The sequence below is a fragment of the Panthera uncia genome (assembly GCF_023721935.1).
Source record: "Panthera uncia isolate 11264 chromosome C1 unlocalized genomic scaffold, Puncia_PCG_1.0 HiC_scaffold_4, whole genome shotgun sequence".
NCBI classification, from domain to species: domain Eukaryota; kingdom Metazoa; phylum Chordata; class Mammalia; order Carnivora; family Felidae; genus Panthera; species Panthera uncia.
In genome coordinates, this window is record NW_026057585.1 from 50,779,555 (window position 1) to 50,804,718 (window position 25,164).

Genomic DNA, 25,164 nt, shown 5'->3' on the forward strand with positions numbered 1-25,164 from the left:
AACACGCTGGGGGCAAAACAGCCAGGTGATGATGCTGGTTCATTGTTTTTCCTCTACAATTCAAGGAGGCAAAATATATATATATATATTTTTTTTACATAATAAAGGAATCTCATTCATTCTATACCATCTATTAGACCTTGAATTGATTTAAAAAACACAAACTTGGGTTCATATTCCATTCTGCCATTTTTCTGCCTCAAAATATTATTTTTTATTTTTCCAATTTAGAAAAAGGACACCAAAACTACTGCATGCAGAATATACTTACTCACAGGTTATTGTGAATAGTGAATATAATAAAATTTATTAAATCAATTATATCCAGTAAGCCATTAACAATATGCTTGTTAATCTCAAAAATTGTTACACAGGATGAAACCACTGGTGCCCAAACATTTATCCTTCCAGTACAGTACCTAAGAACCTGACCATGGAACTAAAAACAAGTACTTTTGGTGCAGTTCTTCAAGACAAGGGACAACTTCCCAGGCTGCCCTACAAGTAAACAGACTTCCTAAGAAACCCTGACTTAGCTTCACTTATCTTGGAAGGGGTAGCTAAAATGGCATTTTCAAACTTTAATAATAATATGTGAAAACAACAGAATCCTTGATGAGCTGCCCAAACCACATAGACCGCATTGTAAGCTTAACCCATACATGTGCCTTTAAGCAAATAACTCCCTTTGCTCACCCTCCTTCCCTTCACATTCATACCATGGAAGGCTCCATATCACGTGGCATACTTTAGGAAAGACACAACTCAATACCAACCACTGCCGAAAAATAAAGACTGCAGGAATCAATGAATTAAATATAAAATTAAAATGCATGTTTTTAAATAAAAATATTTGAAAGGAATCATGGGGCCACAAACTACTGGTAACATGGGAGGCCCCTGCAGAATTATTTCACTACCTTATATGATATTAGTATCACTGTGGAGGTAGTAATGTTCCTCATCTATGACCAGAATTTCTAATAGGCATTGGATGAATGGAGCTCATATCTTGTTCCATCAAAACAAGAACACAAACCTAAACTATGAACCATTCTGAAGACTATTTGTTTACTCCTGTTTTACACAAAGTAGAGAAGTGGCTTGAAAAGTTGCCATGGCCATGCTTTCCTGAGCAGCAGACTAACGGACTCTGGTGAATATAGAAATATATATACATACACAATGTAAATGTAGGGTCTCTCCCTTTCTTAATAATTAGTGTTGATAATGTAGTGTTAATAATGTAGTATTGACGACTACATGTGTGTAACTCTGTGTGTGTGTGTGTGTGTGTGTGTGTGTGTGTGTGACATGTACTAGTTGAGGAGAGACACAATTTTAACTATCTTAATGTTGGGTGACACATTCTCAGAGCCCACTGATGTTTCAGCAGAGGGCTTCCATGACAGGATTTAGGGTGACTTTAGGGGGTTCCTTATCTTTCCAAGGTTATTGTGATAGATGGAACAACCTAACTTCCTCTAGGGGTGAATTAATGGATATGGTAACTGCTATGCCACACCTTCAGAATAAGAGCTATTTGGAGGTGAAATTCTGGGATGCAGTATCAGAAACATGCATATATTGCCAAAAAGACTGGCAACTAAGTGGAAATGCTATTGCCAGGCAAATTGATTTCTGGTTAAGATTCCTACCTGCCTTTCTAAGGTCAGGAACCATTAAGATAATAAGTCTTGAAAAGCATTTAAGTAGGAACTGTGGGTAGATACAAATTATTAGTTTCATGTAAATTTTGAAGCCAATGGGAACACTTGTCCATTTCCTTTTGCAGGGACTGATGGAAGGGATCCATAGTGTCACCTCTAATTCACAAGTGCTAAGATAACATCCTTCATTAGATCAATCTGGCAAACCCAGAGCAATAGTGCTAATTCAGCTCCTACACACGTCTTTGTTACAGTTCTTATTTCAGTTTAGGCAGCTCAGATAAGCTTATCATAGGGCTTTGAACTGACATTCTGGGATGGCACAATAGACAATATTTCCAGGAGAGTCATTAACAAGCATCAATAAATACGACTTCCTTCAAAAAGAACGCTTGAACTCCATAGTTTGCAAAGCAAGAAGTAAAAATGAATGATCTTCCACTCTCATGTGTAAGATTCAAACCTCATCAGAATGTATGCAGATTTATTTTTAAGAGATACTGCAACTGAAATTTAGCTGGAGAAATACAGTACCTCTGTAGACAAGATTTGTTTTTGTTTTTGTTTTTTTTTCTGAAGAGGGTAATCCACCTGAGTTTAAATTGAAAAGTGTATCAGTAATACACTTTCTGTTCGTCTTGTCTTGTTATTCAAAGATTAAATTCATTTTGAATTAATGAAAATGATTTAATCTTACAGCATTAGTAATCTCAGTTTATTTAGACCAGTATTTTAAAGAACTAGCTTGAGACCAGGCTCCATAATAAAACGATACCCAATCTCTCTTTTAAAGCTATTTTCTAAAATCTGTGGGCCATGACTGTAGAATTCTTCACTCCCCAAAATTACATTAACAATTTTTGACATGATAACAGAGAGAGCAAAAAGAATTCATTTCTGCCAAATTAGTGCAGGCTACACGACTGCTTTTTGAAACCATCCTCCTCTTATTCCATTTTGGTAAATTTCTAAGGAATGTTTAAAATCTGTAGGACAGACCTTGGCTTTAAGAGGTGGCCTCTCTGCCATTTTCATGGCTGATTTGAGACCCATTATGCACTCGATTCTGCATTGTGAAATCCAGGCTGGGGACAAATTTCTGCCTGTCATCTTAGGAAAGGCCAGGAGTTTTGCACCATCCTGTAGTGTGAAAACAAAATCAAAGCCGGGGTAGGGCTGCCTGCTTCTTTCTTAATCAGCTTGGTGCTTTTTTGAGGCAATCTTGGCTGTCACTATCTCAGGCTTGGAAGGGTAATTTAGCAGAACAAAATATAGTTTAAACAACATCTCCCCAGGGAAAGTTCCTTCTTATACTCAATATTGAATGCAGAAAGGTAATCAGTAAGTAATCATTTGGAGCTTGGCTAAGAATCATTGCATGGAATGCATTTAGGAAGCACAAAATTCTTTTTTTTAACCTGATAACACCCTGGACCCAGGGCTAAGAGGCGCAGACACTTTCCTCATATTGCTCATTCTGTTGCAATGGCATCCCCATATAACTATAGTTTATGGACCAAATTTGCTGCACCTCTCACCCCAACAATAAGATGTAAATTGCAGAGATAAAAATATCTTACAAAAATTAAGAAAAAATTTTTAAACAGTTCACTGAAAATGACAGCATGGATAACTCAGTCAATGACCTCTCCTATCTAATGTCAATTTCAGAAAACAAGTTTCCATTGTAAATGTTTAATCAGTGTAGTCCCAGGAACCCAGAGCAGAAAACCTTATCTTCTCTCCCAACTTATTTGCTCTGCAAGCTCTTTCTTAGCTCTATCTCAGCTCCCTGGATGCACTTTAGTTTTTTTGTTTTGCTTTGTTTTGTTTTGTTTTGTTTCCTCTCAAAAGAGCTGGGAGCTCTGTAGGTTCTGAGCTAAACAGAAGCCTTGTGGTTTGATTCCATTAGTCTGAGCCCTGGTCCGCTGCAAGCAAACTGCAGCATTTCTGCTTGCAAATCCTGGCAACCAGGTTCTAGACCAGCCACCGACACAGGCTGCACGCATTCTTCAACGCTGTTCTGCCCAAACCTTGCCTGAAGCCAGTCAACCACAGCAGAAAGCATCCTACCTTCCATCATGGTGGCAGAATTGCATTCCTTAATTTCCAAGGAGTCTGAAAAACACAGGAGGATACGATTCCAGGTCCCAGCTAAGTCCTCACGACGCTGCTGCCGAGAGGTCTGCTCCGTCCACTGCTGAAGCCAAATGAGACAAATGTTAACCCCAAAGATAGGCCATGGATGCTGCTGGTGCTGCTTCACCTACAGGCTCCCAGGAAGATGCTGCGAGAGAAAGGGAGAGGAACAGCAAGCCGGCCGAGCTGCACCGCCTGCGCTGCCTCGGCCAATCCCTTCAGCTCTGGACCGCGTCACATGGTAGCCAGCCTGCATCTCCTGACACAATACCCCGGGAGAGCACACAGAACCTATTTTCCGTCCCTATTCCCCTCCACCCCCACCCCTCCCGCTTGGCACCCAACGCACAGCCCCTTCCCCACCTGGTGACGCACTTCCCCGCCCCTCCTCTTGGTCTTCTTAAGCCTATTGCAGCGGCTGGGTACCCGAGATTAATTATCAGGCGCTGCCACCTTAACGGGGACTCGGGCATGAAAGGAGCACCTAAGTGGCTCTCTGCGGAGGGGATTTTTTTTTTTTTTAAAGAAAAACTTAATTCTCTGCAGTCTGATGTCTTAGCTGCACACTTTTAAGCTTCCATCCCCGTCTCCTTTTGCCCTGAAGGAATTCCACATTTTCAAATGTTAATGTCTGTGGCCTCCGCACATGTCCGTGAGTCAGTCTCTCTCTCTCTCTCTCTCTCTATCTCTCTCTCTCTCCAACCCCCCGCCTCTCTCTGTCTCTTTCAAGAGAGAAAAATCAATCCGGCTGACGTCACATTATAAGCAATTATCCCCAAAAGGATGATGCAGAAGAAATTTCATCCCAGCTGCCTTCAACAGAGCCAGGGAATTAATCGCGCATGACATGCCCAAGGGCTGGGAACTGTCATTAAAACAAAGAAACAAAAGAACCCACCCGAGTGGGGCTCTGGAATCAAACTGGCAACGCTTGAGATAATTTCTGGGGCGGGAGGCGGGAGAGAGGGCAGCAGGCCGGGCGGCCGGGCCCGCGCCCGACGGAAGACAGCTGTGCACGCCGCTTGTTCCAGAGGCAACCGGGGCGCGCCGCCGGCCGGGACCCGACCCCGCGGCGCCGCCGCTCGGCTTTCCAGTCCCCGCTCCGGGCCCGCCGCGCGCCTCCCCGAGGCCCCGCGCGCGGGCGCCGCCTCCTTCCCCAGGTGGAGCGGGGCCGTGCCGCCAACTGCAGGCCCAGTAATAAACCAACTTTCTTCTAAAGGACACCGTTTTTCGCCCCGCGCCTCCGGCATCTGTAACCGCCTTCAAGCCCTTTCGTTCGCCCCGGTGGAAATCCGGAGGGAAGCAGTGGTTGCCGGCTTCTGGCCGGATGGGTGGGTGGAGCCCAGGGTTTTGCAGCTTCCAGGGATGGGATCTGGGTGCCTGCGGGCTGCTGCCTAAGTGGGAAGGGTTAAGGCACCCGGGCTGCTTTGGCTGAGAATCTGTCACCTGACTAGTCCCCAGGGACCCCGAGAGCCTTTCCGAAGGCCTCGGGCCCTGGGGGCCGGCGATCTTCGGTTCCGTTCTGGTAGGCTCTGACAGCTAAGGAAGAAGCAGGCGGCGGCACGTGGGAGGGAGGAGTAGGAGGAGGGGAGTTCAGAAGAAAGGGAAAATCGTCTGTAGAACTCTAGGGGACAACAGCAGAAGTGGTCATTTCTCCAATCTAGCACCAGGATTGGGAGAAAAGCCATAACATCACAGAGCAATGTGCATCAGATGAAATAACTTTAAGAAGTAAGATCACCACATGATCAATGTTGAGTCTCTGATGCTACTGTTAATCATTTATGTCATAAACATAGCCACGAACTTTTAATATTGCTTAGCCCTTGACATAGTCTAGTTCTTTCTACCAGAGCAAATACGAGGTATTGCTGGCTAAGAACTACAAAAAGAAATATAACTCAAAAAGCTGAGTGGAAGGCATATGAACAGTTAAACAAACAAAAAACCAAAAACTCAATTCCATAGCAACTTAGAAGTTTTTAAAAACTCATTATTCTCCCTAAGAACAGATATTTCAATGGCCTTGAAATTTCAGATAGACACTCTCCAGGGAGGTACAAATACTTGTACCCTGTTCATTACATCTATGCGGCCATCGAATTTTGAAAGGGAAAAGAATTACGCAGTAAAACCTGTATTGAGGAAAACTTACACTGTTCTGAAAACTACAGGAAAAAGATTCATTGGTGTAGGTGCATTTAGCCAACTTTTTTGTGGTGGGTAAGAACATGGATAAATACTGCCATCAAACAGACTAGGATCAAGTTCTGTCTCAGCCACTCAATGAGCTCTGTGACCCTGTACAAGTTATGTAACTCTCTGTGCCTCACAGTTTCCTTATCTGTGAAGTGGAGATAAAAATAACACCAAGTTCATAGGGTTATAAATAGCAGTAATAACAAACCTTTATTAATTGCTTACTACATACAAACACTATTCTAAATACCTTGCCAGTAAATTACTTAGCATTGTGTCTGGAGTATAATAAACCCCTCATGTTAGCGTTTTGATATTTAGTGTTACTACCACCAAAGGGCTGCCAGAGGCATCAGAGAAGTTTGTAGCTGAGAGTTACACTACATGCACAGAGAACAACTTAGTGGCAGACCTGGTGACGCATCCAGGGGTGTAACATGTTGGAGCGTTCTGAGGTTCCGAGGGACAGGTGAGTAGAAGAGAGATTTAAATCAAAGGAGGTTAGGGAAGGTCCACTTACAGAGGTGGAAGTTTAGAGTTCAGAAAAAAAATGGACTGGAATTGGCGTGGCAATTCTAAATAAAATAGGGAGTTCTAAATAAGAAAAATGGCTCAGATAAAATCTGGAGGTAAGCGCAAGCACTGAGGTGTGCGGATTATTGTCAGAGAAATAAGGGACCAAGAGAACCAGAGAAACCCAGGCTGCCTGCTTCCTCTCACCCAGTGTACATTTTGCCGTGTATTAGAGCAAACTTCTCAGCTACACTTGGTATGGACACATATCAGTTTTGTTTTAGGCATAGAACGCAGCTAGGTAGAGACAGAAAGACAGTTCAAAGATTTTTTTTAGTCAGTGGGGTGTTTACAGGAAAAAGAAGTGTCCAGATAGGATTGTCAGAGAAGGACCAAGAAGGGGATGTGTAGTTGAAGGTGGTAGGACAAGTCACAATCTTGGTTAAACTTTGTGTGAGTTTATTACCGACTGTAAGTACCAATTGCTAATTACCAACTATAAGAACACCTGATGAACAAAGTTCTGCTTCAAATAAAAAATTGCTCAAGTATGTTATATTAAATGCACATCTTCACAGCCTGACGATTCAAGACCTACTTCTAAAAACTTCTGGAGAAGGGCTCTAATTGACCTGGCTTGGCTCATTGTTTACCCTTTGGACCAATCAATGGGACCAGGTTGGTGACTTATGCTGGACGCATTCAAACCAAAATGGGTTTACATTGAAATTCATCACATGTCCACCACACCGTGACTAAACATGGGGAGGAGGTAGACAAATTTCTATGACAAACAACCCTTAATAGTATGAACCCTCTATATAATTGGAGGGGTAGAAAAGACATCGTCAGAGAAAGAAGGAGCACCATTACCAGAATCACTGTGGGGAGAGCAACTGAAACAAAAGCCGTCCACAATAGGCTTACTCAGTTCACCTAAGATAAAACTTAACAAAAGGATTCATGATCCAGAGGGACTCAGAATGCCACACTAATCCCATCCAGCATACTTGAGAGGTTCTTCGTATATCCTCACTCACTGCATCCTGAGAAAACTTGCAGACCCCATAGTCATTCTCCTCTCTGTGGGAGAGAAGGGGAAGGGGGAAGCGGACCTTACTTCTTGGCCCTCCAAATACGAGACATGCCCTGGTATGCTTGCCACTCACCGGTCTATCCCTGCCCAGACTTCCTGGAGTATGGAAGGAATGTGCATCAGCTAGGAGTGCTGCTTAATTTGGACCTACATGGATAAAGACAAGCAATAAAGGCTGAGTGCATGAGAAGTCAGTGGCTTCAAAAGAGAAAGAAAGTAAACAATTACAACACACTAAAGCAGCGGAAGCACCCCGAGGAAATGCAGAAAACGGGAAAAAGCGGGGCGCCTGGGTGGCTCAGTCGGTTAAGCGCCCAACTTCGGCTCAGGTCATGATCTCATGGTTTGTGAGTTCGAGCCCCACGTCAGGCTCTGTGCTGACAGCTCAGAGCCTGGAGCCTGCTTCAGATTCTGTGTCTCCCTCTCTCTCTCTGACCCTCCCCCGTTCATGCTCTGTCTCTCTCTGTCTCAAAAATAAATAAACATTAAAAAAAAAAAAAAGAAAACGGGAAAAAGCATTTAAAAACCCCATTTTTTTGCTTTTGCTATAATTTTCAGGATGCAGTAACAATAAATAAGATCAGAGTGCTATGGTAAAAGAGCAGACTGAGGGCCAGAAAGAGTGCATGAAAGTAGTAAAAACATTCTCATTAAAAATGTTTGAATGCTACAGCTATGATCAGTGATATAATGGATACTGCCCAGCAACAATATGCTTGAAGCACAGACCCACGGCAACAATAACTGGCCCAGGCACAGAGGAATTCTTTTCCTCTTTGAAGAATCAGTTAACCCACATGCAACTTGAACAGCACAAGAAACTAGAGAAAGAGAAAACGCTCCAAAATTCACTTTACGAATTATAAAACCTGGTAAGACTATATATAGTCCAATCTGATTCCTGAATATCATGCAAAGATTTTAAATAAAATAGCAGCACACAACATCCAGCTTGTCAAAAAAAATTATATATATATATACACACACACACACACACACACACACACACATACACACATGTATATGTATATCATAATAAGTTAGACTATTCTAGGAGTAAAAAAAAATAGTTCAACATTTAAAAAATCTATAAATCACATTCACAATATTGTTACTAAAAAGAAAATTATATCATCTGCACAGTTGCTGAAGAGATAGCTGATAAATTTTAATTTATATCATTTGTTAAATAAATAAAAACCTTGGGGAACCTGGGTGACTCAGTTGGTTAAGCATCTGGCTCTTGATTTCAGCTCAGGTCATGAACTCATGGTTTGTGGGTTTGAGCCCCCTGTCCAGCTCTGCACTGCCAGTGCAGAAACTGCTTAGATGCCTGTCGCCCTCTCTCTGCCCCTCCCCTGCTTATTCTCTCTCCCTCTCTCCCTTTCTCTCTTTCTCTCTCTCTCCTTCTCTCTCAAAATAAATAAACATTTTAAAAATAAATAAAATAAAATAGAAACCTTATTAACAATAAAAGAATAAAAACTTCTTTAGGATGATAAAATGCACAAATCTCTTCCCCAGATCTTTCCTCTTGTTAAATGGAGACACAATGAAAAAAAACTATTAAAACTAGGACTAAGACTTAAGTGTTTTTTTATCATCGTTATGTAATACTGAGTCCTGTTATTTGGATGCTGGCTAAAAAATTAGGAAGAAAAATACATAAAATTGTGTCAGAAACAGTGATGTGCGTTTATCATACCATTTTCTCTATCTGGATACACAGGAAGACTGTATCTGTTGGCTTTTCTTGCACCTGGGTGAAGGTATATGACTAAATTAAGGCAATGGAATTTTCCAGCCCTAGTCTTTGCAAACATCCTACACATACTCCTTACTTCTTTATGCCTCCCAAATGATAGACAGCTACTTGATCTATATTGGACTTTGAATGTGCAAGAAATAAACCTTCATTTTGTCAATCTTTATAAAATTTATATACAATGTGTACATTAATATTTGCATATGTTTACATGTTGTGTCTATAGCCTTAATGAACGATATAATAAAAATGCATATTGTTTAGAAGAGCTAGAGGAAGAGTAATATAAACAGAGGAAAGTGTAGAGGCCATCCAAAGGGAAAGCACTATGAATGTTCTAGAATCTAGAATTGCATTATCTAGTCACTAGCCACATGTGGTTATTTAGCACTTAAAATCTGCCTAGTCTGAATTGAGATGTGATGTAAGTGATGTAAGTGTCAAAATGCACACCAGACTTCAAAGAGAGTACAACACAAAGCGAATATAAAATATCTCATTAATAATTTTTATATTGATTTTATGTTGAAATAATATTTTATATGTATATTTGATTAAATAAAATGTGCTCTTGAAAAGTTTAAATTATATATGTGGTTCACATTTATAGCTCACATTATATTTCCATTGGACACTGCTGTTCTAGAGACTGACAGAAAACCAACCAAATAAACACCGTGGGCAAGGGGCATGGGTTACCATTGAGGGTTATGTGCTAATGGTATTTATCACCACCACATTCACATTCATTCATTTCTTCGTCCAGCAAACATATGTTAAGAATTGCCTCTGCTCAGGGACTTTTAGGCTTTGGGACATAAAGATGAAAAAGTCACAATCCTTTCAAGAAGCTTATTGCACAGGGGAGGAAGCAGATGAGAAAACCAAGATTAAACACAGATTTATAAATGTTCTGATGTAAGACAACACAAAAGAGGAACAGCTAGGGTAGAGAGGAGGCAAAGCTTGTGAGAAGAGATATTGCTCGAGTTGCTCTTTCAAGGGAAAGTAAGATGCTCTGACAGACCCATCCTTACCCAGCCCTACCTCCATCCTTATCTCTCCCCAACCTCAATTTCCCCTCCAGTAGCCCTTTCAGCATTCTGGATTTCCTCTTGTATGGTCAATAAAAATGCCTCTAGTCAAACTTTACCATCTGCTTGCCTAACCCCAATCCTGGTTTTCCTTTAATGGCTTATTTTGTCTTTCCTCTGTATCTACTCTACAGGAGGCCATCTCCCTCTCCCATATCCTACCCTTCATCCCCAACTCACTAGGTGAAGAGCATTTTCTTAGTTCCCCATTTCAGCCTCTGTGTCAATCATTTGCTGCCATTACCACAATATCTTTTAGAATCCATCCTGCTTACTTTTTTCCATTTTAGTTGTTTCTCTTTTGACCAACCCTAAACCAACTCCAGGTTAAACTTTTCTCTATGACTTCAGCAACTGTATCATAGTCCTCTTTACCTCACCACCTGTCCTCATTATCCATGACTTCAGCATCCCTGCCATGATCCAACATACCTACTTCACAGTTACTTGACTTTCTTAATGCCAATGACCTTCATTTCCATTAAGTCTTAGGCACTAAAAGTATAGCCACATTTTGGACTTCATCTTTGTTTATCTCCAATATTTCACACTGTATATTTCTTTGGCTTCTGAACTATTTATCCGCCCTTCACCACCCTCCCCATATCATACATATGCCTTATCACATCCCGAATCTACATTTGCTTCTTATTGTGATTCCTAGGGCTGAGACCTTCCTTATTCATTTCTCATAGCCTTGGGAGTAAAATCTGTGTTTATGTGTGGTAAAGTGGATGGGGGGATCCTTGAAAGCAATCCCTCCTTCACAACATAATACTGCTCCATTTTGCTCTAGCCATTCTCTTCTTGCACTTACCTAATCTGAAATGCCTACTTTTATTTCTATAAATGCCATGCTTTTTTTCAAGGTCAAACTCAAATCCTCTCCAGGAAATTAGGCACATGGATCTTTCATTCTCTTAACTCCTACTGCATGTGGCATATCACCTTCTGACTATATAGCTTACCATCTCCTAATTATTTTGTGTCTATTAATTATTACCCAAAGAAAGTCTATGAGGAAGAAAGTATACCTTCTATTTCTTTGATTTTTCCTGCAATGGATAACACAATGCTGGATGCATATTTGGTGTTCAAAAATTATTTGATAAACAAATATGTCATTTTTTATGAGAGAGGTCTGGGAATATCCCAGTAGGACCATAAGCCCAGAAAATTACCTCTCAGATGGGGTCCAAAAGCCAAACCTGGTTAGTGGGGTTGTTATTAGAGCAACCAGAAACAAAAACCACAGGGCACTGTGATAATAGCTGAGTTTATTAGGCATTTCATAGTATTCTATATTTGATTGAGCATTCTATAGGTAGTCCATTAGGTAATTTGTGGCCATTATTTCAAGTAATTCCCCCAAACCTGATTTAGGTATTCTAGTCCTAATTTACAGATGAGAAAATAGAGCTCAGAAGTAGTCAATAACTTGTCCAAGAAAACAGGAAGTATCAGAACTGGGATTTGAACTCACCTCTGTCTGACTCTAAAGCTCATGACTTAACCTTGGAATTACAGGATTGTAAATTTGCTTGAGAATATTAATTGTTATTTTGGGGATTCAATATTCCTCCTTTGTTCTGGTAACACCACTCCCCTTTTTGGGGGAGAAAGTCCCTTCCTCTCCCTACTACACTCTGTCATGAAGAAGAAATGGTTTCTGTCATCTCCTGACATGGCTATACCTCCTCATACACAATGTTTGGTCAAGAGAGACATACCTGGCCAAAGCTGAGCCAATAATGCCTTAGAATTAGGCATTATTACCCAATTAGAATTCTTCCCTTAGGGTCAAGAGACCCAACGTGTCAATGAAGAGCCTTTTCCTGTTAGGTACACAAGCTGTAAGAATGTAAATCTGGAGCTATGGCAGCCATGTCCTTCACCTGGACAAAGCATGTGTGTAGGAGGGAATGCAACTGACAAGGAGAGAGAGGGAGAAAGAGCCAGCCCTTTGGGCTTGGGAGCACCTCTACCTTTTTTTTTTTTTTTGTCTGCTGTTGCTTCTGACCTTCCTACAGTTGGATAACTTCCCCATTTTGCTCAAGCAAAGTCAGGTTGGCTATTTGTCACTTGCAAAGAAGTCTAAATGAAGCTTTTTTTTTTTTTTTTTTTTTATTTATTTTTGGGGGAGAGAGAGACAGAGCATGAACGGGGGAGGGCAGAGAGAGAGGGAGACACAGAATCGGAAACAGGCTCCAGGCTCCGAGCCATCAGCCCAGAGCCTGACGCGGGGCTCGAACTCACGGACCGCGAGATCGTGACCTGGCTGAAGCCGGACGCTTAACCGACTGCGCCACCCAGGCGCCCCAAAGCTTTTTTCTTTTTAAAGATCATTGGCCAAAATAAGAATCAGTATGTCAACTTTGTTCAAAGACATGGATGGAATAAAACCAATGAACCTTTTAAGAATCAAGCCCAGATGAAGCCTCTGCATCTTATGGAGTTTTTCACTGGTATTCATCACCTCCTACAAACTAAATAAATCATGTGCTAGACCAAAGGAAGGAATCAAAAGGAAATAAAGACATTTGAATATGTAATATGTCATATTAGCCAAGGACCTAAAGTCATATAGAATCTATTCACAGAACACCCAAAACCATAAAATATCTATGAATAAATCTAACCAAAGAGGTGAAAAATCTATACACTGAAAACTACAGAAAGCTTATGAAAGAAATTGAAGAAGACACAAAAAAATGGAAAAAGATTCCACGCTCCTGGATAGGAAGAACAAATATTGTTAAAATGTTGATACTACCCAAAACAGTCTATATATTCAATGCAATCCCTATCAAAATAATACCAGCATTCTTCACACAGCTAGAACAAATAATCCTAAAATTGGTATGGAACCAGAAAAGACCCCAAATACCCAAAGCAATCTTGAAAAAGAAAACCAAAGCAGGAGGCATCACAATCCCAAACTTCAAGCTATACTACAAAGCAGTAATCATCAAGGCAATATGGTTGCACAAAAACAGACACTCAGATCAATGGAACAGAATAGAGAACCCAGAAATGGACCACAACCATATGGCCAACTAATCTTTGACAAAGCAGGAAAGAATATCAATGGAATAAAGACAGTCTCTTCAGCAAGTGGTGCTGGGAAAACTGGACAGCGACATGCGGAATGAACCTGGACCACTTTCTTACACCGTGCACAAAAATAAACTCAAAATGGATAAAAGACCTAAATGGATAAAAATGGGTGTAAGACAGGAAGCCACCAAAATCCTAGAGGAGAAAACAGGCAACAACTTCTTTGACCTCAGCCACAGCAACTTCTTACGTGACATGTCTCTGGAGGCAAGGGAAACAAAAGCAAAAATGAACTACTGGGACCTCATCAAAATAAAAAGCTTCCATACAGCGAGGGAAACAATCAGCAAAACTAAAAGGCAACCGGCAGAATGGGAGAAGATATTTGCAAACGACATATCAGATAAAGGGTTAGTATCCAAAATCTATAAAGAACTTATCAAACTCAACACCCAAAAACCAAATAATCCAGTGAAGAATTGGGCAAAAGACATGAATAGACACTTTTCCAAAGAAGACATCCAGATGGCCAACTGACACATGAAAAAAATGCTCAACATCACTCATCAGGGAAATACAAATCAAAACCACAATGAGGTACCACCTTACACCTGTCAGAGTGGCTAACATTAACAACTCAGGCAACAAGAGATGTTGGCAAGGATGCGGAAAAAGAGGAGCTCTTTTGCATTGCTGGTGGGAATGCAAGCTGGTGCAGCCGCTCTGGAAAACAGTATGGAGTTTCCTCAAAAAACTAAAAATAGAACTACCCTACAACCCAGCAATTGCACTACTAGGTATTTATCCACGGGATACAGGCATGCTGTTTCGAAGGGACACATGCACCCCCATGTTTATAGCAGCACTATCAACAATAGCCAAAGTATGGAAAGAGCCCAAATGTCCATCGATGGATGAATGGATAAAGAAGATGTGGTATATATATATACATATATGTGGTGTGTGTATATATATATATATATATATATATACACAATGGAGTATTACTCTGCAATAAAAAAGAATGAAATCTTGTCATTTGAAACTACATGGATGGAACTAGAGGGTATTATGCTAAGCAAAATTAGTCAGAGGAAGACAAATATCATATGAATTCACTCATATGAAGACTTTAAGACAGAGAACAGATGAATATAAGGGAAGGGAAGCAAAAATAATATAAAAACAGGGAGGGGGACGAAACATAAGAGACTCTTAAATATGGAGAACAAACAAAGGGTTACTGGAGGGGTGGTGGGAGGGGGGATGGACTAAATGGGTAAGGGACATTAAAGAATCTACTCCTGAAAAAAAAAAAAAAGGAATCTATTCACAGAAGAAGAGCCTTGACTCTTGGTAGACTTAATTTCACCAGGATGATGTGTTGAGGTTTAGATTAGGCCAAATCTTTAGACTGTTAAATTGGTCTTTAACAGTAAATCAGAGAGGCACACCCACCACTAATTATTTGACTATAAAAAAAAAAAAAAGAAGCTTTCTCACTCTGCATTTTCCTTTCGAAAATATAATTGCATGAGCTTAATTTCCTAACTGGGTTTAACTGGGGATCAATGTCAAGCAGCAAGCTCTAAAATGTAAACAATTCATTGGTTCACCTTGTGATCTCCATAGCTACCAAGGACTTTAGCACCCTGACCTCTAGGAGAGAGGGGTGAAGGCTTCGACTGAAGCTTTATTTAGCAAATCCTTTTCACTTAAAACCCATAAGCTACTTGTCCCTGTCAGCAAGTGTCCAGAAGGTGTCTTGTCAACAGAACCCATCCGAGGGGAGCACAGCTAGGAGCCAGCAGAAGTGGGAGGATCCTGGGGAGCTTCTGCTGCAATTAAGCCTATCCCGTGAAGTGAATTGAAAACTGCTCTTATTTTCCAGCTGGAAGTAAATAACATGTGTATGACTCACCTTCTATTTTATGATGTGCATGTACGAGTGTGTGGTATGCATCATATATATATATATATATATATACACACGTGCATGCATACATGCACATGTGTTTATCAGTTGAAATTGGGCAGTGTTTTCACACAGTCCATAATCCAATAAAAAGTGTTGCATTTTCGATTGCTTCCTGTGGGTTCTGTGATTATTGTCCAATCCAATTCATCGCAGAATCTACCATCAGTATACTCAAGTAGTACGACCAAATATTTTTGAAGGCTGCTAATTTAAATGGATCAATGTGTGCCCAAGCTGTAATATTAACCATTCATATTTAAAGTTTGGGAGTTGCTTATGCAATTTTTTTTTAAATCATTGTTCCCCTATTCAGTCACTTCACTGGAAATAGGTCATGGTGTAATGTTTCTACCATTAAAAAGGGCAAATTACGAAGTTCTCTAAATCTTAATTGCTTTTATAGTTGACACTTTAACCAAATTATTACACCCATAAAATGGAATAAGAAAAGGGTCTTGCAAAATAAATCATTTCAGTTTCAGTGTTGCTTGATAAATAGTAATAGGAATATAAATTCTATTAAATGAGAAACTCTGCACTATAAATTAGATACACAGGGTGGACCTGACCAATGGATTTGAGATGGGGAATATATTTGCTTTGTGAAAGATAAGTAATATAGGGGTTATTAATTTCATTATGGTATTAGCTGGTTATAATCTAGCACATTAATTAAATATTGTGGATTATAAGCTTTGCCCTAGTTTTAGTTCTGATCTATAACAACCTAGGTTTATTTATATCCCTATTTTAAGCCACGCCTTTTCAATTCCTCTGAAACAGCATCATTGATACCTTTTGTCTGTACCTGCAACTGCACTTCTTGTGAATCTTCTCTGACAAAAGCTCGAGAGAATGTTAGTAATTGCACTCATTCCTACCAGCAGGGGAAGCCTACAATTATTTATGTTTTCAGCATGGTATCAGTGTGCTTTGGGTGAGTTCTGGATGCCTGAATGCTCTCTACCATTTTATTGTGGTCCATATCCCTGATCTTCCTTTACTTTTCCTGCTTATTCTTCACAAGACCTGCTTGTCAAGGATTCTGATGCTTTTTCTAGTTTTACCAAACAGAATTGGTATCCAATTTCCACTTGCCATTTTACATCACTGAACATCACTGTCACAGAGGCCACAAGCTGAATATAAAACAGCAATAGATGATCACTCCCTGCATGTCTGAGTTTGTTCAAGACAGTTGTGATACTTCGAATATTAATGGGTATAATTGGGTTTAATCATGAAGACAGGGTTTACACAAATGTAGAAAGAGCTGGGGAAGCATCAGTCTTGATGATCAAGGCTGGAGAATCAAGAAATAGGCATAAATGTCAGACTGAAGCAAAGGAGCAGGGAAGGGAAGTTTTCACACTTCTGCAATTGCTGGCTGAGGAAGACACCTGGAAGCACACCACAAGGGATTGCAAGGACTTTCCCAAAACTCATTTGCTTTGCATCTACCTTCTAAATCACAAGAAAGTTGTTCTCACTGGAAAGTTATAATCCAGAACCATATAGGGAAGGAGATTTTAGGAAACATGTTTTCCAGGCTCAAAAGGGGGGATGTCAAGATGCTACTACATTGACAACAATCTAGCAGTGTCAACTCCTTCGGAAATTTGACATCTAGGCCCATGTCTTTTTATCACATTTAACCCCCAATTATAGAATAAAATAACATCATGCTTATAATTAGAACTATGCAAACATCGGGGCACCTGGGTGGCTCAGTCAGTTGAGCGTCCGACTTCGGCTCATGTCATGATCTCGGGTCTGTGGGTTCAAACCTCACATCAAGCTGTGTGCGGAGAGCTCAGAGCCTGGAGCCTGCTTCCGATTCTGTGTCTCCCTCTCTTTCTGCTCCTCCCCGCTCATGCTCTGTCTCTCTCTCTGTCTCTGAAAAATGAATAAACCTTAAAAAAAATTAAAAAAACAAACTATGCAACCATCTTTTAACAACCAAAGACCAACTAGCAATCTTCCCAAAAAGGAGACTTAAGTCCCATATGTCATTTTAACTATCCCGAGATTATGTCTAATCATCTTAAACCGAGTTACATTTATCTCTTTGAAATCCTATGATTTAATATTGAAATAGACAGGTAACTATGATTAAAATAACTAATATTAGATAATATGACAATGAAGAAAGGAAAAAGAAACAAATCATTCATTCACTTATGTAAATATAAATAAGTCAAGACAATAAAGAAAATGAGTATAATCACTACAATTATTATTTCTACAAGTAGTAATTTGGCCATAATTGCTATTTATATGTTTCTTATCCTACTAAACTTCCCTTAGTCTGTTTGTCTACAGTAAGTGACTCAGTTCATTGTGGTTCTTTGCCCAGTGGAGCAAATCCTCTTGGAGGATCTCTGTCATTAGCACTCCTATCTGTATTGGCTTTCTGTAGATCCCCATTATCTTTTGCTGCAGAACATAGGAGGACTAAGAGACACCCTGTAGGATATTCTGGGTTCTAGTCATACCAGCTTTACTCCCATTTTGTAGTGGCAGCCCAATTTCCCCTTTATAACTGGAATGAATTACCCCAACAATTATAGTAACACCCTACTTTGTTGTTGGTTCAGTGGTATAAGGTGCTTATAATGGCCAGATGGCAGTTACAGCTTCTAATTAATAATAATTATTGTGTGTCCCCTGATTCTAAGAATTAAGATCTTAAAAGCAGCAAGCCCAAGTGGTAATAATGGAAATGGAAACCTGCTAGTGGATCATTAAAAGTAGTGATGAGAGGAGCCAGTTCCTTCTTGTGGTTCTTAAATCCACGCATTCTGGCTATGGGTGAAATAACATTATATACTGGTTGCTGATTCAGAGCATATACAGTATCCCGAGGACATTTCCCCAGCCTTGCAAAGTTTGTCAAGCAGCTACAGGCCTATATCTTAAAATGGCAGTGCCACTGTTACATTAGATCAGCTGCTTCAGGGTAACGGGAGACATGACAAGACAAGTGGATTCTGAATTCTGAGGGCATGAGCCTATAGCCATATTGCATTCACTGCAAAATTGTTTCCTTGGCTAAGAGCAATGCCTGTGTGGAATTACCTGATGGTGAATGAAGCATTTTATAAGTCCACAGGTAATGGGGCTAGTAGAAGCATTGCAGACAGGGAAGGCAAATCTACATCCAGAATAAATGTTTGTTTTGGTAAGAACAAATCACTGCCACTAGGCAGCTGGGTGGTCCTCCCAGGAAATGGCTCTATAGGGAGGGGATCAGTACTGATCTTTGCTTTGGCAGATTGGTCACTCAGTAGAAACAATAGCCAACAGCCTTGAAGAGTGCACACGGTCTTCATCCCTGTTGCTATAGACATTTTGATCATAAGCACATTGGGCAAGAAAAGATGTCGCTGGAGAGAGACTGATTGATATTCACACGTGGGGTTATATTGTCCATCTGATTATTGAAAGTCCCCTCTACTATGGTAGCCCTCCAGTGGCCATTTACTTAAGGGTACAGATATCCTTATATTCAATGTGAATTTGGAGAATTCAAACCACTTACCTCTTCTCCAGACCTCCTTGTAAACAATTTTGCAATTTTATGTTTTTCAATTCTATCACCATCTAACAAAACCGTTAGCCACTGCCCATAAACAGTAAAGATCTATATCTCTGCCTATAGTTCTAAGAAAAAATGGATAGTAAAGCACAGTGCTCAACATTCTTTGGACTGGGAAGATTTCTCTTCACTATCATTCTTTAGGGTCACTCCTGAGTGATGAGCAATGTTGCAGCTACCCACTTAATATCCACCAGGCTCTAGTGTAGATCATCTGTGAACAAGCTTTGTTTTTGTCAATGAACTGGTCATAGGGGACTCACCATGAAGCTAAAGGTGCTGACTGAGGACAAGAAGTCTGGCATAGGAGTAAGACTGGTAGAAGTCTCAGTAATTACTATGCAAATTGCTTCTGCTTTCAAGACCTGCTTGAGCTCTATCTTGGTGATGCCACTTCTGCTTGATAATGAAGCACTGTTGGATTTACCCAGATTTATAACTTGGTGAGCTAGGTGACACACATTTTATGAGAAAAGCTTCTCTGTGAGAGTGTATTTTGTTTGGTGGCCCGTATCAAACAATCACTCTCAAAGATTTCTCTCAATATATCTGTGTCTTTCACTTACATCTCTTCCCCTTCTCTATTAACTGGATGAAATGTACAAATATCTGAATAAAGCTACGGGATATATCTTATTAGGAAAGAACTTGCAATTGTCCAATACACGGATGTTGTTGATCACTTTTTTTGTGTGAGTTCCCCGCCTGGCTTGCCCCTGCTTGCTGGGCACAGGTCCTTCTGGAGAAGGCAGGTGTGGATGCCAGACACACATCCCTCGCTCAGGAATAGCCCGAGGGCCTGGTCTTATCATCAGACTTCTCAGACAGCTGCTTCTGAAAGGTGGGACTCAATGGGGCTGGGACTCTGTGGATTCTGTGAATCCAGAGCCAGTGGGTCCAGTCTAATTCCCTAGGAAAAAAAAAAAAGTCTCTTCCAGGACCCAGGAGCAAGCCAAAAGCTATTTCTCAAAAGGAAAATAGTGATCTTCAGAAGACGACATAACTTTACTCCAAAATTCAAAAGGCCTGTACTGTTATTTATCTCTAGGGAACTGCCAATGACTCTATATAGCATTCATATCTGTTACAGACACCTCCACACCATTGAACTTGCAGGGTTATGTGGCCCAAGCGGAAGAGCAGCTTGAACAGCAAGCAGCGTGGACCTGTCGCATAGCTTTCGCTTGCTCTGTTTCCTACTCAAAACTGTCATTATTAAAATTACTCAGTAAATGCATGGATCAAAGCAGAATTCCTAAATAAAGTACCGATTGCCTCAAAATCCAAAGAGGCACTCTAGGTGTTGTATCTTGTTCTTAGTGATTGGAGCCACTTACTTTTCACTTTATAGGTACTATCTCAATATATCCCAGACAACAGAATTCCTAGAAATTTCACTGAGGTTTCAGGCTCTGAATTTTGTGGACCCACCTTCTGACACGTATAGATTTTATTAAGGTATTCAAGGATATTAGCTACTTCCTGCTTAGCAGTTCCAGTGAGCCTTATATCATCAGAGCAGTAGACCAGAATAGTATTCTATGGAATAGCTAGACAATCAAGGTCCTTGAGGCCTGAAGTATTACAGAGGTGTGAGGTAAGGCAACCTAGTGAAAGTGTATTGCTACTCGCTCTATAGAAAAGAAAACTTCTGGTTGTGTTTACCAACAAGTGTAGAAAAAAAAGCATCTATCAGATCAATGGCTGTATACCAGGTATCAGGAGCTGTGTCGATTTGTTCCAGTAAAAACCCACATGTGGTCAATAGCTTCAACTAAAGTCACACTCTAAGTTTTTTCCTCTGCACCAGCCAAGTAGTAAGTAGAATGGGTAGATTGGTAGGAACCAATATGCTTCCATGTTTCAAGTCTTTAATGCAACATTACTTTGGATTTATTATTTTTGTAGAGAGAGGCCTTTCCTACCATAATAGCTGTCAGTCCACAGATCAAGGAACTAATATGAGATGTCTGTATGTGCCTAGTTGAGCTATGCATTCAGAATTAGGTAAACAGTGAGAGGCTTGGAGACCTAATGGCCTTATAAAAACACATGAGCTGAAACTCCATTAACCAACCACCCAGCCTCCATAAGTCTGTACTTAGACCATTGGAGCACAGTGACATATGAGTCTACAGGAATGAACGTCAGTTCAAAGTAATTTCTATTAATTCCTGGAAAGTGTGTCTATTTCCATATCTTTCAGTATGTAGTCACTCTGATAAATGGACACAAGTTCCTTTGGGAAAGGTTGGGAGGCAGATTTATAGACAATATTCATAAGCATAGCAGATCCTTTACTTAAAGTGACCTAATGTATTACTAGTTTCCTATGGCTGCTGTAATAAATTACCACAAATGTAGTGGTTTAAAACAACAGAAATACAAATTTATTACCTTAACAGTTTTGGAGATTAGAAGTCCAAATGTGGGTCTCACTGGACTAACATTAAGGTTTTTGTAGGCTTATATTCCTTTTGAGAGGCTCTAGGGGACAATATATTTTCTTATCTTTTCCAGATTCGACTTGCCTTTTCCAGAGGCTACCAGCACTGCTCATTATCCCCTCATATCTTCAAAATCAGCAGTGATCAGTAGACTCTTTCTCACAATGCCATCTCTTCAGTTCTGACTCTTCTGCTTCAAGTCTGGGAATTTTCTGAAGACACATGACCATCTATTGTATTGATTCACGTCAGGTCTCTGTCACCAATGAAGTTTGGTTTTTTTCACTTCGCTTATATGAATGAAGAAGGTGGTTCATTGTGGTGCAAGGGACCCCATGATAAGTTAGCCACCACCGAAGATTTCTACAGGCCAAATCATTCTGGTTACTTCTTGGATCCCATAACTCAGGGATTTCAATACCCATTGAATTCAGATCCTATTTCCATGGCAGCATTTCATACTTTATTTGCAGACAATTGCCACTACAGAGCCTTTTAAGGATGCTGATAGTGCCTTAATCAATTTATTTCTCAAAGCCTTGTTGAAGATGTGTACTCTAAACCCTCCAGGTGATATAGCTAGCAGGTTGGTAAGCAGGCCATTCATAATAAATGTACTCCAGCATTCTTATCTCTATAAACCTTTGGATACCTTCCTCTGTAGCAATGGCTCTCAACTGGAGCCAATTTTGCTCCCTCAGGGTACATTTGACAGTATCTAGAGATGTTTTTAATTGACATAAATTGGGAGAGATACTAACAAGCATCTAGTAGGTAATGTCTAGAGATACTGCTAAGCATTCTATAATCTGCAGGCTCCTTCAACCCCCAACAAAGAATTACCTGACTCCAAATGTCAACAGGGCCAAAATTGAAAAACCCTGCTCTAGAGTATACCGAGGGTGTTCTGATATCTTAGCTTCATTATAATTATAGACCACTAACGGGTCTAGATTTCAGACAACCCATCTAGAAACTGTTAGAGTCATTCTCAGCTGGTTGAGCTAGTACATTGAATTCAAAATCTCTAGTTGATGCACCCATATTAATAAATTCAGTCCAATTCAATATTATATTCTTTCCCACTCTGGTCTAATGACCTTGAAATTCCTTCTTTAAAAAATCATTATTTGTATCCTTTTACCAACCTCTCCCTATTCCCCCCACCTCCTAGTCCTTGAAACCACTTTACTACTCTGTGTTTCCATGAGTTTGACTTAAAAAAAAAATTAGATTCTACATATAAATGATATAAGTTGGTATTTGTCTTTGTCTGGCTTATTTCACTTAGCATAGTGCTCTCAAGATCCAGCCATTTTGTAGCAAATGGCAAGACTTTTATTTTCTCATGCCTTAATAATATTCCAGTGTACATATACATCACATCTTCTTGATCTGTTCATCTGTTGATGGACACTTAGATTGTACTCACGTCTTGGCTATCGCTAATGATGTTGTAATGACATGGGCATACAGATAACCTTTGATATCTCTGTTTTCATTTCCTTTGGATATATACCCAGAAGTGAGAATATTGGATCATACAGTAGTTCTATTTTTAATTTTTTGAGGAAACTCCATATTGTTTTCCATAGGTGCCGCACAATTTACATTCTCACCAACAGTGCACAAGGGTTTCCTTCTTCCACATCCTCAATAACGCTTACTATTTTTTGTATTTTTGATAATAGCTATTCTAAGGTGTGAAGTGATAGCTCACTGTGAGTTTGCATTTTCCTGACAATTAGTGACATTGAGCATCTTTTTATGTGCCTGTTGGCCATAATTTGTATGGCTTTTTAGGAAAAGCGTATTTTTATTTATTTAAAAAAATTTTTTTTAATGTTTATTTATTTTTGAGACAGAGAGAGACAGAGCATGAACGGGGGAGGGTCAGAGAGAGAGGGAGACAGAATCTGAAACAGGCTCCAGGCTCTGAGCAGTCAGCACAGAGCCGGACGCGGGGCTCGAACTCACGGACCGCGAGATGGTGACCTGAGCCGAAGTCGGACGCTTAACCGACTGAGCCACCCAGGCGCCCCGGAAAAGCGTATTTTTAAATTGGATTTGTTTTTGTTTTTGTTTGTTTGTTTGTTTGTTTTGTCCTTGAGCTGTATGAGTTCTTTATATTTTTTGGATATTAACCCTTTATCAGATATATAATTTGAAAATATTTTCTCCCATTCCATAGGTTATATTTTCTTTTTGTTGATGCCTTCCTTTGCTGGGTAGAAACTTTTTAGTTTGATGTGGTCCCACTTATTTTTACTTTTGTTGCCTCTCTTAAGATCTCTTCTCATCCATATTTTTCAAGTTTCTGCTGATATAATCGGTAGGAGTTTATACTCAATGCCTGTCCATCTGGATTATACTGTGTATTGAGTCATGTAACAGGTCTAGTATCAATAAAGGTGATGGGGGTTGCTCTTAAGGATCAGCATTTACCTACAAGAAATCTGTCTCTGGAGTGGTCCTTACAGGTTCCGTAGGCAAGAAGAGTCTAACCCTCTTACACAGGGAAGGAAGGGCTGCTTTTATTGGCAAGAGAGGCTCAGGGGAATTTGGAAGTTCTAGGTCCTTAGCTTGATTAAAAGCTACCAGATATTCTCAGCCCAATTTTTAGGGTTCTGTTCTTTCCCAATCAATGCCTTAAATTTAACATGAGAAAGAAAAAAGAAAAAACTTTTGGATTTTGTTGTCAGAAACTTCAACTGTGAGGCTACAGGAGATGAGTTCCCTTCGGGGTAGTCATAGAAGTTTTCTTATTATTTATCTAGACTTAAGCAGTAATTTTAGAGGCCTAAATATATCCCTCCCATCCTAAATTCTCCATTACATTTAGAAGCAACCTGCCCATCTAACAGTTACAATGCACTTATTTCCATCATAATGTTGTACTGCAGAAGCTCACAGCCTTGACTTCTATCAGTATTTGACTCCAGGTAACTACAGTGATAATTTAAGTAACTGGTTTTGCTACTGCTTGCCATTAACTGCCATTGACTCACTACCACTAAAAATGAAGGTTATTAACATTTTTTAATCTAATCAGGTCAGAGAATCAATGCAACACTCCCATTCACAAGTTTCTGTGACCCTAAGACTACACTTAATAACAAAAGTTGCATTCGTTTTGGCTTGGTCAGGAAAACAGAGCTTTAACAAGTATAATGAAAAGAATTACTTGAATATAGAAATTAGAGCTTACAAATAAGAAGGATCTGGGGGAGCTGGGATATCTGCTAGTCTGAGGCTGGATGATGGGAGAACGTTTCACTGTGACATCAACAAAAGCCCTAGACTAGAGAACAGAAGCTGCCATTTTGGAGAAGTCTGCAACCACCGCAACTTAAAAGTAAGAGCTTTGGAAGATGGTTTGGAAGGCTGCCACTTATGACTGCCACGATATTGCAATTATAATAGCTTATCCTTCACTTCTGCTTTTCAAATCTCATGCAAGTTCGTCCATTGGCAAATCCTAACCCAGAAATTTACAGATGAGGGAATTCTGGGTAATGTAGTTCTTAGCCTTAAAAGGGACTAAAGGTGATGCTAACAAGTGGACAACAAATACAACATACTCGCCAGTTTTACAACTACTCGTGAAT

General features: G+C 40.1%; 1 protein-coding gene across 9 annotated transcripts in view; it reads right to left on the reverse strand.

The window, feature by feature from the left end:
- The window catches only part of SGIP1 (SH3GL interacting endocytic adaptor 1), a 203,056-nt gene extending 192,152 nt beyond the window's left edge, over nucleotides 1-10,904 (reverse strand). For 4 of the 9 annotated variants that reach the window (XM_049618512.1, XM_049618511.1, XM_049618510.1 and 1 more), the window contains exons 1-2: nucleotides 10,657-10,745; nucleotides 3,744-3,870 (exon numbers count right to left, since the gene is read on the reverse strand). In XM_049618512.1, coding sequence (XP_049474469.1) covers nucleotides 3,744-3,753 — 10 coding nt within the window. In that variant the 5' untranslated portion in view covers nucleotides 3,754-3,870; nucleotides 10,657-10,745. The other 5 variants (XM_049618506.1, XM_049618508.1, XM_049618509.1 and 2 more) reach the window with 5 other exon arrangements.
- Nucleotides 10,905-25,164: the final 14,260 nt, after the last annotated feature.